This window comes from Ambystoma mexicanum, chromosome 13 (genome assembly GCF_040938575.1).
Source record: "Ambystoma mexicanum isolate Mex_15411 chromosome 13, UKY_AmexF1_1, whole genome shotgun sequence".
Lineage (NCBI taxonomy): Eukaryota > Metazoa > Chordata > Amphibia > Caudata > Ambystomatidae > Ambystoma > Ambystoma mexicanum.
This window is the reverse complement of record NC_090938.1, coordinates 626,321,308-626,337,803: the sequence shown is the minus strand read 5'-3', so window position 1 is coordinate 626,337,803 and position 16,496 is coordinate 626,321,308. Positions and strand designations below refer to the sequence as shown.

At 47.3% G+C, this 16,496-nt stretch overlaps 1 protein-coding gene across 1 annotated transcript; it reads right to left on the bottom strand.

Moving 5' to 3' along the window:
* Positions 1-2,143: 2,143 nt before the first annotated feature.
* On the bottom strand, positions 2,144-13,725 carry LOC138521591 (keratin, type I cytoskeletal 47 kDa-like). The gene is made up of 8 exons (XM_069634535.1): positions 13,159-13,725; positions 10,448-10,530; positions 9,314-9,470; positions 7,913-8,074; positions 7,342-7,467; positions 5,996-6,213; positions 4,284-4,396; positions 2,144-3,314 (listed from the first exon to the last, which is right to left on the bottom strand). The coding sequence occupies exons 1-8, from the start codon at positions 13,630-13,632 to the stop codon at positions 3,217-3,219; spliced, it is 1,431 nt and encodes a 476-aa protein (XP_069490636.1). The 5' UTR covers positions 13,633-13,725; the 3' UTR covers positions 2,144-3,216.
* Between the last annotated feature and the right edge of the window lie 2,771 nt (positions 13,726-16,496).

The window sequence follows — 16,496 nt, the reverse complement described above, 5'->3', positions numbered from 1 at the left end:
TTCACCTTGAGCCCAAGATGTCACTTATCTGTATTGCTTTCTTGATGCATTATAGCGTATCCACTCTCTGATCAATGCATCTCTTGTATGTACTTCATCTTCAGCTCCATGTAACATATACTGGTCATCGTTACTGACACTACAATTCATCCTTGCTATTTATTGTCTCTGTTTCTTCAGGAATTTCATTCAAATGGCTATCATATTTCTTGGTATGCAGATATGGTTTTCTCAATGGGTACCTTGGCTGCCAGATTCTCCTAGGTACTGGCCCTTTCACTGGTACTGGACTGAGAGCATACTCTGCTCTTTGTCAGTTCATCTGTTCTGTATACGTCATATACTCTGGTTTCCAGCATACAGGTAAAAGGGGCGGGTTGATTGAGGTGGGTGTACTTGGCTCCTCCTCTACACACTCCATCCTTGCTCTCCCTTCTCGCTGATTTGGTAATCTATTGTTCTGAAAGTGGGGAGAGAGAGGAGGATTGTTCTAGAAATTGGGGTTTGAAGGGTTCTGGGAAAGAAACTTAGGTTGGGGGATTGAGTATTTCTTCACTCCTGAGCGAAGTTCTGAGGGACGTTTTGAGAGAGGTTTCCTGGGGCAGTACTTACCTGATTGGACCCCCCCTTATGCCAGGGGAGTCCATACATACCCCAAGAGGGGTCTGTTACACTTTTATCTAGAGCTGATATAGCTGGCAGGGTCAGATGGAGAGTTGGTCAGATACCCTGTTAGGCTACCACCCAATTGGGTTGGATCAGAGGGTCTCCTCTGCCACTCATTCTGCTTATTGGTGTTAATGGGGGGTATTTTTAGCCCTCCCCCCGATTTCCAAGTCCAATATGGAGATATTTTTCACCTCTGTGGGTGTGTTTGAAGGTTTGGGGTTTTTAAGGTAAATTTTATTTTCAGAGGGTTTTTGGACATCATGAATCTGGGCGGCCTGTTCTATCACCAAATCCAGGTCCTACTATGAGGCCCATAAACTCCATGGAGAATGGGAAGTGGGCCACTTGTCAGTGAGTTTGCTCTGATCACACAAAGTGTCTGATATTAGTTTGAAGTGTTAGCCCACAATATAGTTTTGGACTCATTGCACTCTTGTGTGCCATTCTAGTCACAATTTACCCTACCTAATACTATCACAGTGATTGAAACATGATGGGGTATTCAATGGGCCTCATTACGACCCTGGCGCTAAGGGATTACCGGTACCGGTAAGGGTACCTGTACCGGTAATCCCTTAGCGCCTGATTACGAGGTCCCTTTGCGGGTTGGGGAATTTAACGCCTGTTTTTTGCAGGCGTTAAAAACCAACCCGCAAAGGGACCTTGGTGCTAAGTACGGTGCCGCAATTTGCGGCACCGTACTTAGCGCCTTCCCCATTCCCATTGAGCCCTAAGGGGCAAAAATGGGAATGGGGAAGGACCATGGTGGCATGGGGAATTACTGGCCCACCAACCTCGGAATGGGGCGGTAATTCCCCATTCCGCCATGGCGGAGTCGGTAAGTTACCGGCATGGACCATGGTGCTATTAGCACCATGGTCCAACGCCAGGGTCGTAATGAGCCCCAATGTCATGAAATGTGGAGGAGGTGTTCATTTATACACCAGCGCACGATTGATGGATGTGGCTCACATGACAAATGCAGTGACATCTCTGGTGAGACTGCAAACTGTGATATGCTTACATCTTCAAAGTAGGCACTCACCCACTTGGAACAGGGCAGAATATTCAACGGATAATGAGAAGACAGGCACATTACACACACTTGCTTCCTCTGTTGCCCCTATATTGGTTTCCCTGTACAATGTTAACTTGAAGGTACAAGTCTATTGAGGCAACTACTACACTGGGTATAGCTCTTCATGGAATATGTTGACTGTTTCTATGTATTGGAAAGTTAGCTGTCATTACTAGCCAATGTTTCATGGCACTCAATGTAAGGACTTTGGATGGATGAAGGGCTGAGTCAGTCCTGCTTGGATTGGAATCTGAGTTCTGCAGGCAGGACACACATGACAGAGACTAGCACTTACTTCAATGAACTATTTTGCATTCCTCTATGCTTCAGAAAGTAGGGACATGAGCTACCACGACCAGACCCAATTGGTAAACAGAAGAGAATGACAGGTATTGCTTGCTTGAGTGAAACACTTTATTTCATGAAAGAGAGAAACAGATGAGCTTTTTACATTGAATGGGAACGGTTGGTCGTGCATCCATGGCATTTGAACATAATGTGATTTGACCAGGATACTTTTGACTGCAGGATTTCATTAAACATTATGTAGAAATAGTCATGGAAATAAAAAAGAGGCTAGAGCAGTTTGAACACATTAGAAGAGCGACAATGCAGCCATGATAAAGGAAGGAGGAAGGGTTGGGGATATAACAGATTTAATAAAACGTCCCCTTCCTGCATAATCCCTGGAGTATATCCATACTCTGCACTGATACACCTTCTCAGAGCAAATTGGACTGCATTTGCATTTTTTTGCTTGTAGTGCCCATGTAAACCTTTTAAGGGTAGAACTTTTGGATCTGGTAAATTGCCCTATTTTAGCCATGTTCCCATTAACCCCTTTCCCTTTCAATCCTTCTTTTGCCTGGCTTTTTTATTCCTCTCTTTTGCATCTATCTACACAACTCACATATGACTTTTTTCTATAGAACTCTTTATAAATCAAGAGATGAAGCAGGAGATTTAAGTCTTCTGCGTTTTTGCCAGATGCCCCAGTCTTTGAATGCCTTGCTTCAAGGGTCATGATGTGTGCACAAGAGCAATCAAACAGCCCCACCTCTTCTAACCAGCTTTCTGTTCTCAGGAGGCAGGGAAAAGGGAAAACAGAGATATTTAATATTGAAAGCCTATCTTACTCATGTATCCAAAAGCTACTCTGTGACATACATGTTTGTTCAGTTTTCAACATTTTCTTCCCCTGCCTTCCCTGCAGTTTTGACTTCATTATACCAGGAGCAAGGGAGGGGACACTCATAATTTTAAAGGTGTAATCTACTAGGCAGTTATATAATGCACACTTCTAATGTGTTAATCTTTGAGGCCTCTCTGTCTAAAGGCTTCATTTAGAAGAACTTTGAACTCTTAAATTCATCATGGCGCCAAGTTAAACTGAACGTAGTACGGCGTGGCTGTGTACGTTGTCTCTTTCTATTTCCTAGGCAAGCCAGCTCCTCTCTAACATCGTCTTCTTAATATTTCTGTTCAACCTCTTCGATGTGCGTTGCAACCACTTTGCCGTCGACGACTTCATCAATGATGGTCTTCACCATTCTGGTTCTGGTGGGATCTGGAGAATCGGCGGGAAAGAGCGAGAACAAATGAGAACTGGGTTACAGAAACACGAGGATCCTGACACATGTAATGTACTCAGCGGCCTCCTTTTGTGATGACGTGAAAAGCAGCAACAGTGCTACAGTGCCACAATGTAACCCCTAGAAATGGAGGCCTGGGCACCCACAACTGGTATTGGAGTCTCCCTGCTCTCATCATAAGATCAGTGTTCTTGTGGCAAGAGACACTGGGCAGATTACACGCTCAGTGGGAGGAGCTCAGAGTGATATTAGATGAAGGTGTGATTAATGTCAGTTATGGTAGTACACTGGCAGTGCCATATCCCACTCCTCAATCCATGATGGTCCCTTCTCCATTGACCTGACCAATGGACACATATAATGGCACAGCAAACCCTGCTAGTGAAAGGCAAGAGGGGCCATCAATGACACTGTGTTTACTTCTTGAGTGGGATCGCCCTTTATAGCTGTAGAACCTGTATCCCTCAAGATATAGAGGACTGCGACTTCCATGATCCCCCACTCTTAACACATCAGGTTAGCAGTGATGCATGTTATATTCAAAATTATTTGGAGAGCCAAAGCTGGCAGACCCCTGCTTCAGAAGGTGTGGCTTTCACACATTGATCACAGACACACACACACACATCGTGTTGTCTCTTAGATTTGTAATGCTTGACTTCTGTGTGCTGAAACACAGATTGATATGCATTCTGGGAAATAAACTGAGACCTTAACGTCTCTCTTTTAAGCCACCTTGCATAGACTCTGAGTAAAATGTGAACTCAGAACTGGACATACCCCTACCCTGATGGCATTCCAGAGGCAATGACTACCAATGAAGGCACGTGCTGCCATATATCCAACACCCATGACAACTCAGCAGAGTATCTGCTCTTACAACATGGACATGGTGGAGTGTAAGACATGAGCGTGCCCAGGTGAACGGGCAAACGCCTGTGTACCTTTCTTGCTATCCACAGACGACGTCGACGATTTCACTGCACTGGCACTGGACACTGTGGAAGATTTACTGGACGATTCTTGGAAGCTGGATTTGCTGGATTTGTTGGCGCTGCTGTTGCAAAATAAAAACAAAAAAACATTTCAGTCAGTTACAGAATAAGTTGTGTGCCAATGATGATCTGGCAGATAGAGCAGTGCCCACCTCCTGCCATGATATCACTTGTTCCACTGCATCAGATCAAGAGAAATTCAGGACTGAGGAATAGACTCTCTCTTACAGGGAGAGGCCTACACTTGGATGTGCTTTGGGGGCCTTTGCAGAAGCAAGGCAGGCCTATGTTAGGCATAGCTCCACCTCAGGTGGTGCTGCTGATAATGGGAATACCTAGTGAGGCTTCTTTTGTTATTGACAGAATTCCCTTTCCAAGGTGGTCCATTCGAGCCTCCCCGCAGCTGACCTTCCCTATAATTCATGCATTGATGATTTATAGCTCAGGTGTGTCCTTCTTGGGTCTGTGAACATGTTATGGTTACCGGCGATGGCTGTGGCCATGACAGGGAAAGGGTTTGGTGACGCCATGGGCCCACTGATCACATTCTGAGTTCTTGCTTGACTTTGTGTAGTGCAAGGTCTGCGATGGAGAAGGGCCTCAACTTTTGTTTATGGAGTATAAAACAATGAGTCTGTGGGTGAATGAAGCACTATGAAGTTCCATGTGTTCATGAATGGCAAAGGTTACCGACTCCATTAAAGTCTATGGCCTGCCATGCTGTACCTTTATGTTTAAAAGCCCATTGGTGAGATGCATGTTGGTCAGTCGATGCTGGCAGGGAGTTGGACTACATTAAAGTCAACTCGGCCACTCTCTCTGGCCACGTGTAAAGCTGCATTAGAAGGGAGTGGTATTGAGGATGCATATGAATGTGATGCCATTCAAGTCTGTTGGGCCTCTGATGCTGGGCCTACTTAATTGATTGACTGATTAATTGCCAGATTGATAGAAAGGTTGATTTATCGTGTTACTAAAACCACACAGCCACGAACGTTACCCAGGGAAACGAGAAGACCACACATTAGGCTCTGATGACATTTTGAGAGCAGTTGGGGCTATGCATGAGTAAGATTCCATTGAAGTGTTTGGGGTCATTTATTTTGGCTATAACTGAGATTCCATTATGCACAGTATACTCTTTAGGATCCTTGCTGGTGGCTGTTCGAATGGCTCCTTCAAAGCCTGGAGCTGAGTGTGGCAATCCACAAGAGGTCTATGGTCATTCAATGTTATAGATCCATTTATAGTCATTCTGATTGAGAAGCTATTATGGGAATGTGAGCTACTGTTGCTGATTGTGTGCAAAGAACTAGTACAGTGTTTTTTCTTTTTTTTATTACTGCTAACATGCTTCAGTAATATCTGCTTGTGGGGGTCATTTGGAGCAGGTATGAGTGTGCATGGAAGCTTGCAGAGACATTGACAGGAGGGATGAGTGTGACAGGATAGACATCTCTGGGGCCACTCAGAATAATTATTGGTATCAGTGCATTAAAGTCAATGGGGCCATAGCTATGACTGCATTAAAGCCTGTGGGTCCTTTGGCTTTATTGAAATGTATGGTACCACTGCAGCTCCTTCTTATAGACAGCCTTGCAATGTGCTGATCCTGTCTCTAAAACGACATCCTTGAGCTATATATGATTGTCTTTTCTTACTCAAACTCGCCATCGAGAAGGCGTCGGTAGGTCTCGATCTCCATTTCCAGCCTCGTCTTGATGTCCAGCAGCTGCTGGTACTCCATGCTCTGCTGCTGCATGTCGGCGCGCAGCTGCATGAGCTGTTCCTCTAGGCTGCTGATTCGCTGCTGCATTTGACAGAGCTGTGCCCCGTAGCGTCCCTCTGTCTCTGCCAAGGTTGATTCCAGGGAGCTTTTCTGTGAAGAAACGCAGGGCATGTAAAGCAGGTGGCCTGACCACCACTGGCCGGAAGATCAAGAGTAACAAAGCTGTACTACAAAATCCCAGGTTCCCCGGCACACTAGAACACTAAGAGCAGGAGTAGAAAAACACTTGGATCTATGGTCAGTGGAGGGATGCTGGCAATTCAGGCAGTCTGACTCAACCTATCTAGCTCAAAGTTGCTGCATGGACTGTGGTGGAGTAGGATGGGGAGATAAGGAATGGCTGAAACTGCCACATATCTTTACCAATCCCAATGAAGCACAGAATATTTCATTTTAACTTTGATTCTTAGTGTTTCCAAACATTGGCCTGTTGGTTTTGTTTGTTGAAGCTTTGGAAGCACCTTTCATGAAATAAGGGTCTAAATGTTTCATTTTGGAGTATGGCTAGAAGAGAGCAGAGACATGAGAAGGGACACACAGCATAGGCATGCTATTGGTTATTTTTCTAACCAGTAACTGCCCAAAGCCATGCTAATCCCTATGGGCCATTCCCACCAACTCCCTGCCCCTCCCTGCTCAAAGCACATCCTCCAGGGATCTCTTTGAGCCAGCTCTTTCAAGCAGTAACAGTAAACTTTACGCTGTGCAAGCCTGCAAGGATAATTTCCAAGCAGTCTTTTGAGAGTGAATGGCTTACCTGCAGTTGTCACTAGTGAAATAAAAATACTTTAACCAAGTGTGTCTTCAGCCCCTTGGTTTATAAGCAATAAAGTCTTGTTAAAAACGTGCATTGGCAAAGCCAACCGTATGGGATTGTGTACAGGTAGTAGTACATAGGCATTTGCCATTCTCCGCTATCCCATACCTAAGTACATGCACCATTTTCCAGTTGTTCCCATCTTATCGCCAGGTAGTACCATTATGGCAGTGCGTGGCAAATTCCTATTTTATGCCTACACACAAAAAAACTATTGGCTTTGCCATGCTTGTATAAGGTCTATATAATTCAAATATCACTTTTCTGCATAAAGGCTAATGTTACTAGATATCTTTGTATCCAGAACTGCTGCTAAAATAATGGGAACATTATCAGAAGATGTGTAATAATACCTGGGGTTTAAAACATATTCCACTTGATTGCGAGAGAACGTCACTTACCATGGCCATCTGAGACTGCAGCTCAATCTCCAGCCCTTGCAGAGTCCGCCGAAGATCCGAAACCTCGCTCTTGCTCGACTGAACACTGCTCAGATCCTGAGAGATCGCTGCTTTCAATTCCCCAGTCTGAGGAAAGAAACGTAAAGAGCATAGTTAAGGCTCCGCAGCCAGTGTGGAGTCCATTGTAATCAATGATGGGGTGGGCTGGTGTGTTTGGGAGCAGTGCTCCTCTACTTTTTCAAAATAAATTTTACTGTTCCTATACTTTTTTTTTTTAAACTGTTCCGGAATGGTTCTGTTTTAAAATAAATGTGTAGGAAGAAGTTGAAACTTGCACTTCAGTGCACTGCCCTGAACGTTCCCTTAAACAGCAGGCGCATGTGTTTAGGGATTTGTGTTGTGCGTGGGAGAGGGTGTATAGCAATGGGGTTTGTGGGGAGCGGGGACAGGCCAGCAGAGAACATAGTTCCACTACTTCTTTTCGTACACTTTAACCAGTGCTTGAAGTGGATGAAGGCATGTGATCATGTCCTGTGATTGGCTCCCAGTGGTGCATGCAGGCTGCTCTTACCTGCTTCATGAACGCTGCTTCTGCGTCCCTGCGGTTCTTGTCTGCCAGCGCCTCGTAGTCAGCGCGCATGTCGTTCAGGATCTTGGTCAGATCATTGCCAGGAGCCGCGTCCATCTCCACACTCACTTGGCCGGCAGCACTGGATGAAACGCCTTGCAATTCCTGAGGACAACAAGTAGCCCATTGGTTTTCAACTGGAAGGAACTGGAGCAAAGTACCTATGTGTCCCGTTTGTTGGACACTAGCTTTCATGGAAGAGGCCATGGGGCTGCATTAGAAGGAAAGGAATTCCTGTGTTTACAGAACATGAATTAAACGTAATGAGAAGGAAGCTTCATCACGTGACTTAAAAACCCAAACTAGAATCTTAAAAGACACTGGGTTTGACTATGCCATACCTCCCTCCATGATGGCACTCCCGGTCAGATTGATTGCCACTAAATTGATTGTATCCTTTTCACCAAAGAATAACCTCTTCCAATAGACCACAGTTCCTCCCTACAGGTCAGGGGTTTGCAACCTGTGGATCTCCAGATGCATTTGACTACAACCTCCATGATCCCACACCATTGATCATGGTGGTGTGGACTGATTGAATTTGTAGTCCAAACAACTGGCGAGCTAAAGGTTGCAGACCCCTGCTGTATGTCAAACGGCCATCCAATAGACCACAGAAAGGTACACTAAACCATGTCCTTTCCACAAGATGGCATCCATTCCTCTGGGCTACACCCTTTTCACAAAACAACATATTCTCTCATTACATCAACCACAACTTTAGAGCACACACCCTCCCACAACATGGCACCTAATAACACTAAGCACAGATACTTCGGCAAGATGGCACATCTCTTCCACTAGATCATAGCTCCTCCCACAATATGTAAGCACTCTCACACTAACTAGATCCCGTCCTTCTATTTGATCATGCCTCCATCACTAGAATTCAAACAATCCACTAGGAAGGACCACCTCTCAATTGGTCAGACCACCATCTTCTACTAGGCAACCTCTCCTCCCATAAAACCACACCTCTCAGTAGACACACCACCTTCTGCCACTGGATCAAACCTCCTACAAGACTGCAGCACTTCCTCTAGTCCATAGATCCCCAATAAAACCATAGCCCCCCGCATTGAAGACACCTCTCAATTGGTCACACCACCATCTTCCACTAGGCAACCTCTCCTCTCATAAGACCACAGCTCTCAGTAGACACACAACTCCTTCTGTGGCTGTAATATACACCAGCACTCTACTTTGTGAGTGCTGAAAACATCAGGTGTCCATTCCACTTCCAACAGGAGTCGGGCAGTGTTGGACTAGAAGACGCACTAAGCCGGGCTTCAGAGATGAGCTAAGTCTCATGCTGGTTTCCACGTTTGGACTCTGGCACTGTACCTCTTGGTGGTTCTTCTTGAGGAAGGCCAGCTCCTCGGTCAGGCTCTCAATCTGCATCTCCAGGTCAGATCTGGACATGGTCAGCTCATCCAGGACCCTGCGTAGACCATTGATGTCGGCCTCTACGTTCTGGCGCATGGCCAGCTCATTCTCGTACCTTGAACGACAAAGACAGGGTTTAGGGGTTAATGACTGTGAGCAAGAGTTTGAGCCTGTTCCCTCCTGATATATGTTATTTATAACACGCTTAAAAGCCAGAGGTCTCTAAGCGCTGGACCAAGGATCTGTGTTGCTACGTGTTGTCTTGCTTCCAAGGTGAGTACGTTGCCCCTAAATTGTCCTCCCGAGACAATATCCAGCTGTTAGCCCCACAGGAGGCTGCTACATGTTACGCAATGCAAAAGAAGCGGGCAGAGCTGGGGACTCATTCTCTGGGTTTAGATACACCACTCATGACAAGTTCTCTGTGGGTGAATAGGTTGAATTGTATTATTATTATTATTATTATTATTATTATTATTATTATTATTATTATTATTATTATTATTATTTATTTATTTATTTAATGTGTTTTAGTATAAAACTTTACACAAAGTATCAGTAATATAAAAAAAAGACAAAAAATATCAAATGTCAGATAGAATTCCATAAAATCCCATAAAATTATCAACAAGTCATACATAAAATCACAGTACATCACAGGGACCTATCCTAACAGGCATTAAACATTACGTATTTAATCTCTCGCACGAGCAGTGACCTCTTGTTCTTGCAATAAAGTTCCACCCATCAGGCTCGGACTGCACAGACAGTCCCATGGCCGAACCCAAAATGCAGAATGCTGGTGTGGGCCAATTTTTGCTTAAAGTGGGCCACTTTTTTGGCCAATGTGGGCCAGTTTGATGAGTTACTTGGCTATGCAGCTAGTAGTTTTGACCAGTGTTACTGAATGAATATTCTGTAAAATGCACAATTTGCATCACATTTTAACAAAACAAAAAAAAAACCCTTGGGTATAATTCAAACAGTCTGTCACTAAAGAAATGAATAGCCATTTGCAACTCTGGCACACTTTTTCATTGGTGCCCGAGACAATTGGATGGCCCAGTCCGACCCTACCAGCCATATACTCACTTGAGCTTGAAGTCATCAGCTGCCAGCCTGGCGTTGTCGACCTGGAGAACCACACGGGCATTGTCAATGGTTGCAGCGCTGATCTGTAAAATGGGACAAAGCACAGGGAGGTCTTCAGTCTGCAATCACTTACTATGGACCAGCCTGACCATTGAACTATCAATCACTCAACTCTGAATATGAAGAACAAGTCATCAAAGCCTGTTTCTTTTTGTTGTAAAGGTGCTTTCGTGGCACAGCATTACCCAGTGGGCCATGGGTTCCATGTAGTCAAGGTCCCTTGTCATTGAGTACATGGCTGGCTTGAGTGCATCAGTGCTGGCTGGCTTCAGACATCAGTGCTAGCTTCAAGCTAAATTATATGCATCATTCAATAGACAAAACAACACGTCCCAGCATGCAATATGATATTGGCTAAAACGACATGATAGTATAGAGGTGGCTCTGGGGGCCTGGGGTTAGTTAGCAGAAATGGACTTGTGGTGTATAGGAGGTGTAAGGGGAATGTTCTGGCGTTATACACGGGACATTTTGCCAATAGCTGAATGGTTTTAAACTAAGCCAGGTGCGTAGGAACCTCAATGAATTAACGTGCATTGGTGTATCCCATAACACACATGTGCGTGAGTTGGCAGTCTATGTCCACCGCCGGGTGGGCAGCTGTGCACGCGTCACAGAGCCCCCATTTCTACGTATGGGTACTCTCAGCAGAGAGGCCTATGGTGGAAGGGGAAATCTAGCAGCGTGAGCTATTGTGTCCCCTGTCTGCACACGCACCCTGCACACTGGTGGGCAAGGGATTGGGCACTCATTCCCGTGCAGCATTTCAGTTTGCAATACTCTCGATTTAGCCTCAATCATGTGAGCTAGGCCCTGAATCACTGCATGCGCCTAGAAGTGAATCAGGTTGAAGTGTGCGCTATAGAACGGGGCGCTCGATCCCCTTCATCTATAAACAGTTAGGACGCAGTTTAATTTGCAGGCGAAAACAATGACTGTGTTTCGGACCTCCCATTCTAGCTAGAATTATTTAAAAACAACTGGCGTTGTGATGCGTTTTTTTAAACTACACAAGAAGCCATCATCGTGCAATGAATCTCTCCCTCTAAGGGTCTTTACGGCATGTGTACGTGAGCGATTAATCAGCTGCTGAAAGTTACCCATATGTGCATCATATGTTTGGCATTTGCAACAAAAAATTTTTTTAAAAAAAGCAAAACGTTTACTAAAATATATATACCACCTGTAGAAACGCATTTGAATTAGAGTAAATTAACAGGTATTTGCTGGCACATGTGGTTGCCCTGAAATCTCTACGGAGCCTGGTATTCTCGGGGGCTGCTTGTCATGTGCAAGGGCTGCTGCGTTTCGAGCGATCAGACAAGAGCGCTGTCAGCCTGTGCCAGCCTGTGCCAAGCCTGACTTTACTGCGCTTCCTGCGGTCAGACACGAGCGCTGTCAGCCTGTGCCAATTAAGCCTGACTTTACTGCGCTTCCTGCGGTCAGAAACGAGCGCTGTCAGCCTGTGCCAAGCCTGACTTTACTGCGCTTCCTGCGGTCAGACACGAGCGCTGTCAGCCTGTGCCAAGCCTGACTTTACTGCGCTTCCTGCGGTCAGACACGAGCGCTGTCAGCCTGTGCCAAGCCTGACTTTACTGCGCTTCCTGCGGTCAGACACGAGCGCTGTCAGCCTGTGCCAATTAAGCCTGACTTTACTGCGCTTCCTGCGGTCAGAAACGAGCGCTGCCAGCCTGTGCCGATGTTGACTTTACTGCGCTTCCTGCGGTCAGACACGAGCGCTGCCAGCCTGTGCCAAGCCTCACTTTACTGCGCCTCCTGCAGGACCAACCTGGGGCTGTTCTTTCACGGGCAGGTGATCAGGGACTAGACGGGAGCTGGTATCGATCCCATTGGTCCGCCGTGGGGAGAACGCGCTGCAACTTGAAATAACGAACTGTTTCCATCCCAGAGACGGGCTCCCCGGAATCCCAGAGGATGCACGTGCGCCTGGAGTGCGGCCCTGGGGAGCCTGAGAGGGCAGCGCCCTGAGCAGCGGTTTTCAGACTGGGGGGCTGCCACCAGTGAGGGGCCTGAAGGATCGCCGGAGGAGGCGAGGGGGGTAAGGCTGTACAAAAACTGGGCACGGTAACTGTTGGGGGAGGAGGGGACCATTAAACACTATTTATCCTCAAGCTGGCTCGACAACAGCATGTTTACTCAAGGGGGGGGCATAAATAAGCTTGAATAGCGCTGTTCTATGGGGGTGGAGGGTGCCCCGTTACCATTACCCCCATTGCCCGGTCACTCTGTGCGGCCACACCCTGTGTTCTAGGAGGTGCAGGACACACGTCACGTTTAACGCTTGCATGTTCCTGGGGCAGGACCGCGCATGTACATGTCCCACTTTGATCATGTCAGGTGTGAGTGGCACCTCCTGTCCTTTAGATGTGTTACATTGCCGTCTGGCACTTGTAATCCCACGCTTGGGGGTGAAGCGCCGTAACAAGTGCAGAAAGGCACAGGCAGCGCTAGATGTCTCCGCTCCTACCTGACATGGGCCCAGCTTCGTGTCTCAGCAGAAGGGTGTAATCCCAAGGCCTCCTGAACTGGGGCCCTCGGGGCCCTGCTGTGGGATCGCTGTTCCAAGACACATGCATGTAAGACAAGGCATTGCGCGGATGCTACGGTGAGTACCTCACGTGGCCACTTACTTTGGCACGCAGGTCATCGATGATCTGGTAGTACTTGCTGTAGTCGCTGGCGGACCCGGCGGCGGCACTGCCCTGACGCTTCTGGTACCAGTCTCGGATCTTAGTCTCCAGCTCGGTGTTGGCCTCCTCCAGGGCCCGCACCTTGTCCAGGTAGGAGGCCAGGCGCTCGTTCAGGTTCTGCATCACCTGCTTCTCCCCAGCACCCCCAATGATGCCTCCTCCATCCCCACCACCTGAGCTGTAGCTGAACCCATAGCCCCCAGCCCCGCCACCCCCGGCACCGCCACCAAAGCCCCCCGAAAAGCCTGCCCCAGCCCCACCACCGAAGGAGCCCCCACCAAAGCCAGAGCCACCAGCGCTGGCATAACTCTGCCTAGCGGTGCTGAAGGACACGGACTCCCCGCCCCCAAACATGCTGCCCCTGCTGGGGAAGCTCTGCATGGACTGGCTGGAGAAGCCTCTCCTGGTCTGCATGGCTGCTGCTGGGTCAGGTAGAGTGGCCTTGGGTCTGCTTCAGGTGTCAGGAGCACGGAGTACACTCTAGCCACCTCGGGCTGGCCCATTTATAGCCCGAGTAGGGGAGTTGCATTTCAAACTTCTCCCTTCCCCTCCACACCCCTACCCCCCGCCCGGCCACCACACCCCTACCCACGCACGGAGAAGAGCAATCGCTTGCAGCCAGCTCAGCATCTGCTCCACAAAAGCGACCTGCCCACTCGCCTTGAAAATATGTCGCCCTGAGGCTGTTTCTCATCTTCGTGAGGGGGACATAGGGTGGGGCTCAAAACTCGCCTTTCAAGCAAATGTCTTTCATCCCTTTGAGAGGCGCGCTAAGCGCTGCCTGTCATCCCCCATCACCGCTGCTGAAGACGCCCTTCGACGGTAGAGACGAGCCTGCAGTAGCAGGAAGGTTCTGGATAACCAGCAGTGGGACTCCTCGAGGCACTGCCAAACGACCAATAGCAGGCGCTGATATCCCACTACCTGGCATCGGCCGGATACCCACAGGACAGGTTCCTGCTCTCCAGCCTGGCGTCCCACGCCCACATGTGCTCACAGTACTCCCACAGACCAACTCCTGGAGCTCCGAAATTAAGATGTGTCCTTGTAAATAGGTGTGCATATGGTGGAACCGAGACAGGCCTCGCTGACAAAAAAAAAAAAAAACTATGTATGTGCGCAGAAAGAGGATGACTCTGGTGACACCTCTGCGCCCCCCTGAAGTGATTGATTATTAGCCTTTTTATAGCGCTTCTATAATATATATATATATATATATCGGTCGACAAGCCGGGGCAACCGCCTGGGTTGCTGCCATGCCAGATCACTGTGTGTGTGAACTTCCAGGGGACCAGTGGTCCAAGGATGAATATCGGTTCTAAACCATCAATCAGCCCCACACTTCTCGAACGCCAAAAGGGATCCAAACAGATTGGAACAGAGGTAAATTACAGACTTCCTTGTCCAATTTTGGTAACGTGAACGGAACTGCAGGCTTATCTCCGCAAGGTTGTGGATCGTTGATTTGTTGCAACACAACGAAAATACAATTATTACCCAATGATAAAACAGACTGTCCAGTCATGGTTGTATTAAAATATCTACTTTATTATTATTACAACAGACAGTTCTAGCACACTACAAAATACAACCCACCCTGTAAAGAAACACAGAAGACAGACAGTTTTACCAAGGAAAGGGATGCACTCTGTCTACTGACAGGAAGGGAGTCAGTAACGCAATCATTCTTAACTGTTCCAGGTTATTTATTTTCTACACCTAGGAAGTAAGGGGTTACAAGTGTCACTAGGGCCTTCAGAGAAGGTCCAGGGGGACAGAACCACAATGTACCCGGTGCTTGAGAAGATCTTGATGCTCAACAGCATTGAGTCTGTTTCAGGGCGCTTTTGAGTTTATGGCCCATTGAAACGTGTATATGTAATGAATTGGATTACACAAGAGTAATTCTGAGTCCAAATAACCAGACAAACTCAAGAAGATGGCAAGTTACATTTTTATTAAGAATTATCTGAAACCGGGAGGTTACAATCAACATCAACAGACATATACTCAGTCTCTGATTGATTTTCTTTCCTCAAAAAATACAATTCATATACTCCTTTATGCTTCAGAGTGACATCATAGTATGTGGCAATAGTGAAAATAACCTATACTGGGTTGGGATTGGTTAAGGGAGACATCTAGACATACAATCATATAGGAGCTAGGATTTTTTTTGGCTGTCCTTTATTAAGTGGACAATTTATGCCTACCACTGCAAACATATCATTTTAGAAACACTAGCTACATCTAAGGGTGTACCAAATAGTACATTTACAGGCCGATTCATGGAATTAATGTGCGCTGAAAATTTCCGCGCAAGCGTACAAAAGCGTGCAAATCGCAGTGCAAGTGCGAAAATCGCAGCAAAACCCACGCACATTGATTCATGGAAGTCTGTGCGCATGTAAAACCATGGATGTGCACTAAAATCCTGCATGGCGCACGCGGGCGCACACAACATCAAGCAGCGTGCGCTACGCACACAGCAAAAGCACACATAGCGCAGCGCACACAACTAAAGTAGGCAGAACACGGAGCGTAACACGAGGAATGGGGAACAACGTGTGAAAATGTGGGCGTTATGGGGGAAGTACAGGAGGCAAATGGGCGGAACGCCCACACGCGTGCCTACAACACGTATTCATGGAATGGAACAGGGCTAACGCGTGCGCCAAAAAAGACGCGCTAATCCGGAAACATGTACGCCAGCAGGAAGCAAGCGTACGTGGACCCGCACAACATAAAAGTGCACGCAAACAACAAACATGCTCAGATGCTACGATGAATATACCGTTCCTCGCAGCAGTGGTCGTGGTATACCGCAGGAGGAGGAGGAGGATAGTCAGGCCCATAATTTTTACACCCAGAAACAGCATTTTTGGGATGCCTGATGACCAGGTGTATGGGAGGTACAGGTTTCCACCTCACATAATACTTGACCTGGTGAGTGAGTGGGAGGATGACCTCAAATCACCCACCCTGTGTTCCCAAGCACTGAGCCCCTTGGAAAAGGTGCTTAATGTACTGCACTTCTTGGCCACTGGATCATTTCAGTGGACAAGTGCTGTAGTGGGGGGGTGTCACAGGCCACGCAGTCACGCTGCCTACACCAGGTGTTGGCCATCATGACTGCACGCCCATCAGTCCGCAGGCACATATACCTGCTTAGAACACCTGCAGAAAGGCATGCTGCCATCCAGGATTTTTATGGGGTGGCACACTTCCCCAAAGAGCTAGTTGCCATTGATTGCACCCATGTGGCTCTACGTCCCCCC

Excerpts from the sequence above, each read along its gene's own strand:
- LOC138521591 (XM_069634535.1), bottom strand. The coding sequence starts at position 13,632 with ATGCAGACCAGGAGAGGCTTCTCCAGCCAGTCCATGCAGAGCTTCCCC. Across the intron at positions 10,531-13,158 it reads TCGATGACCTGCGTGCCAAA|ATCAGCGCTGCAACCATTGA; the intron begins GTAAGTGGCCAC and ends CCCATTTTACAG. Across the intron at positions 7,468-7,912 it reads AAGCAGCGTTCATGAAGCAG|ACTGGGGAATTGAAAGCAGC; the intron begins GTAAGAGCAGCC and ends TTCTTTCCTCAG.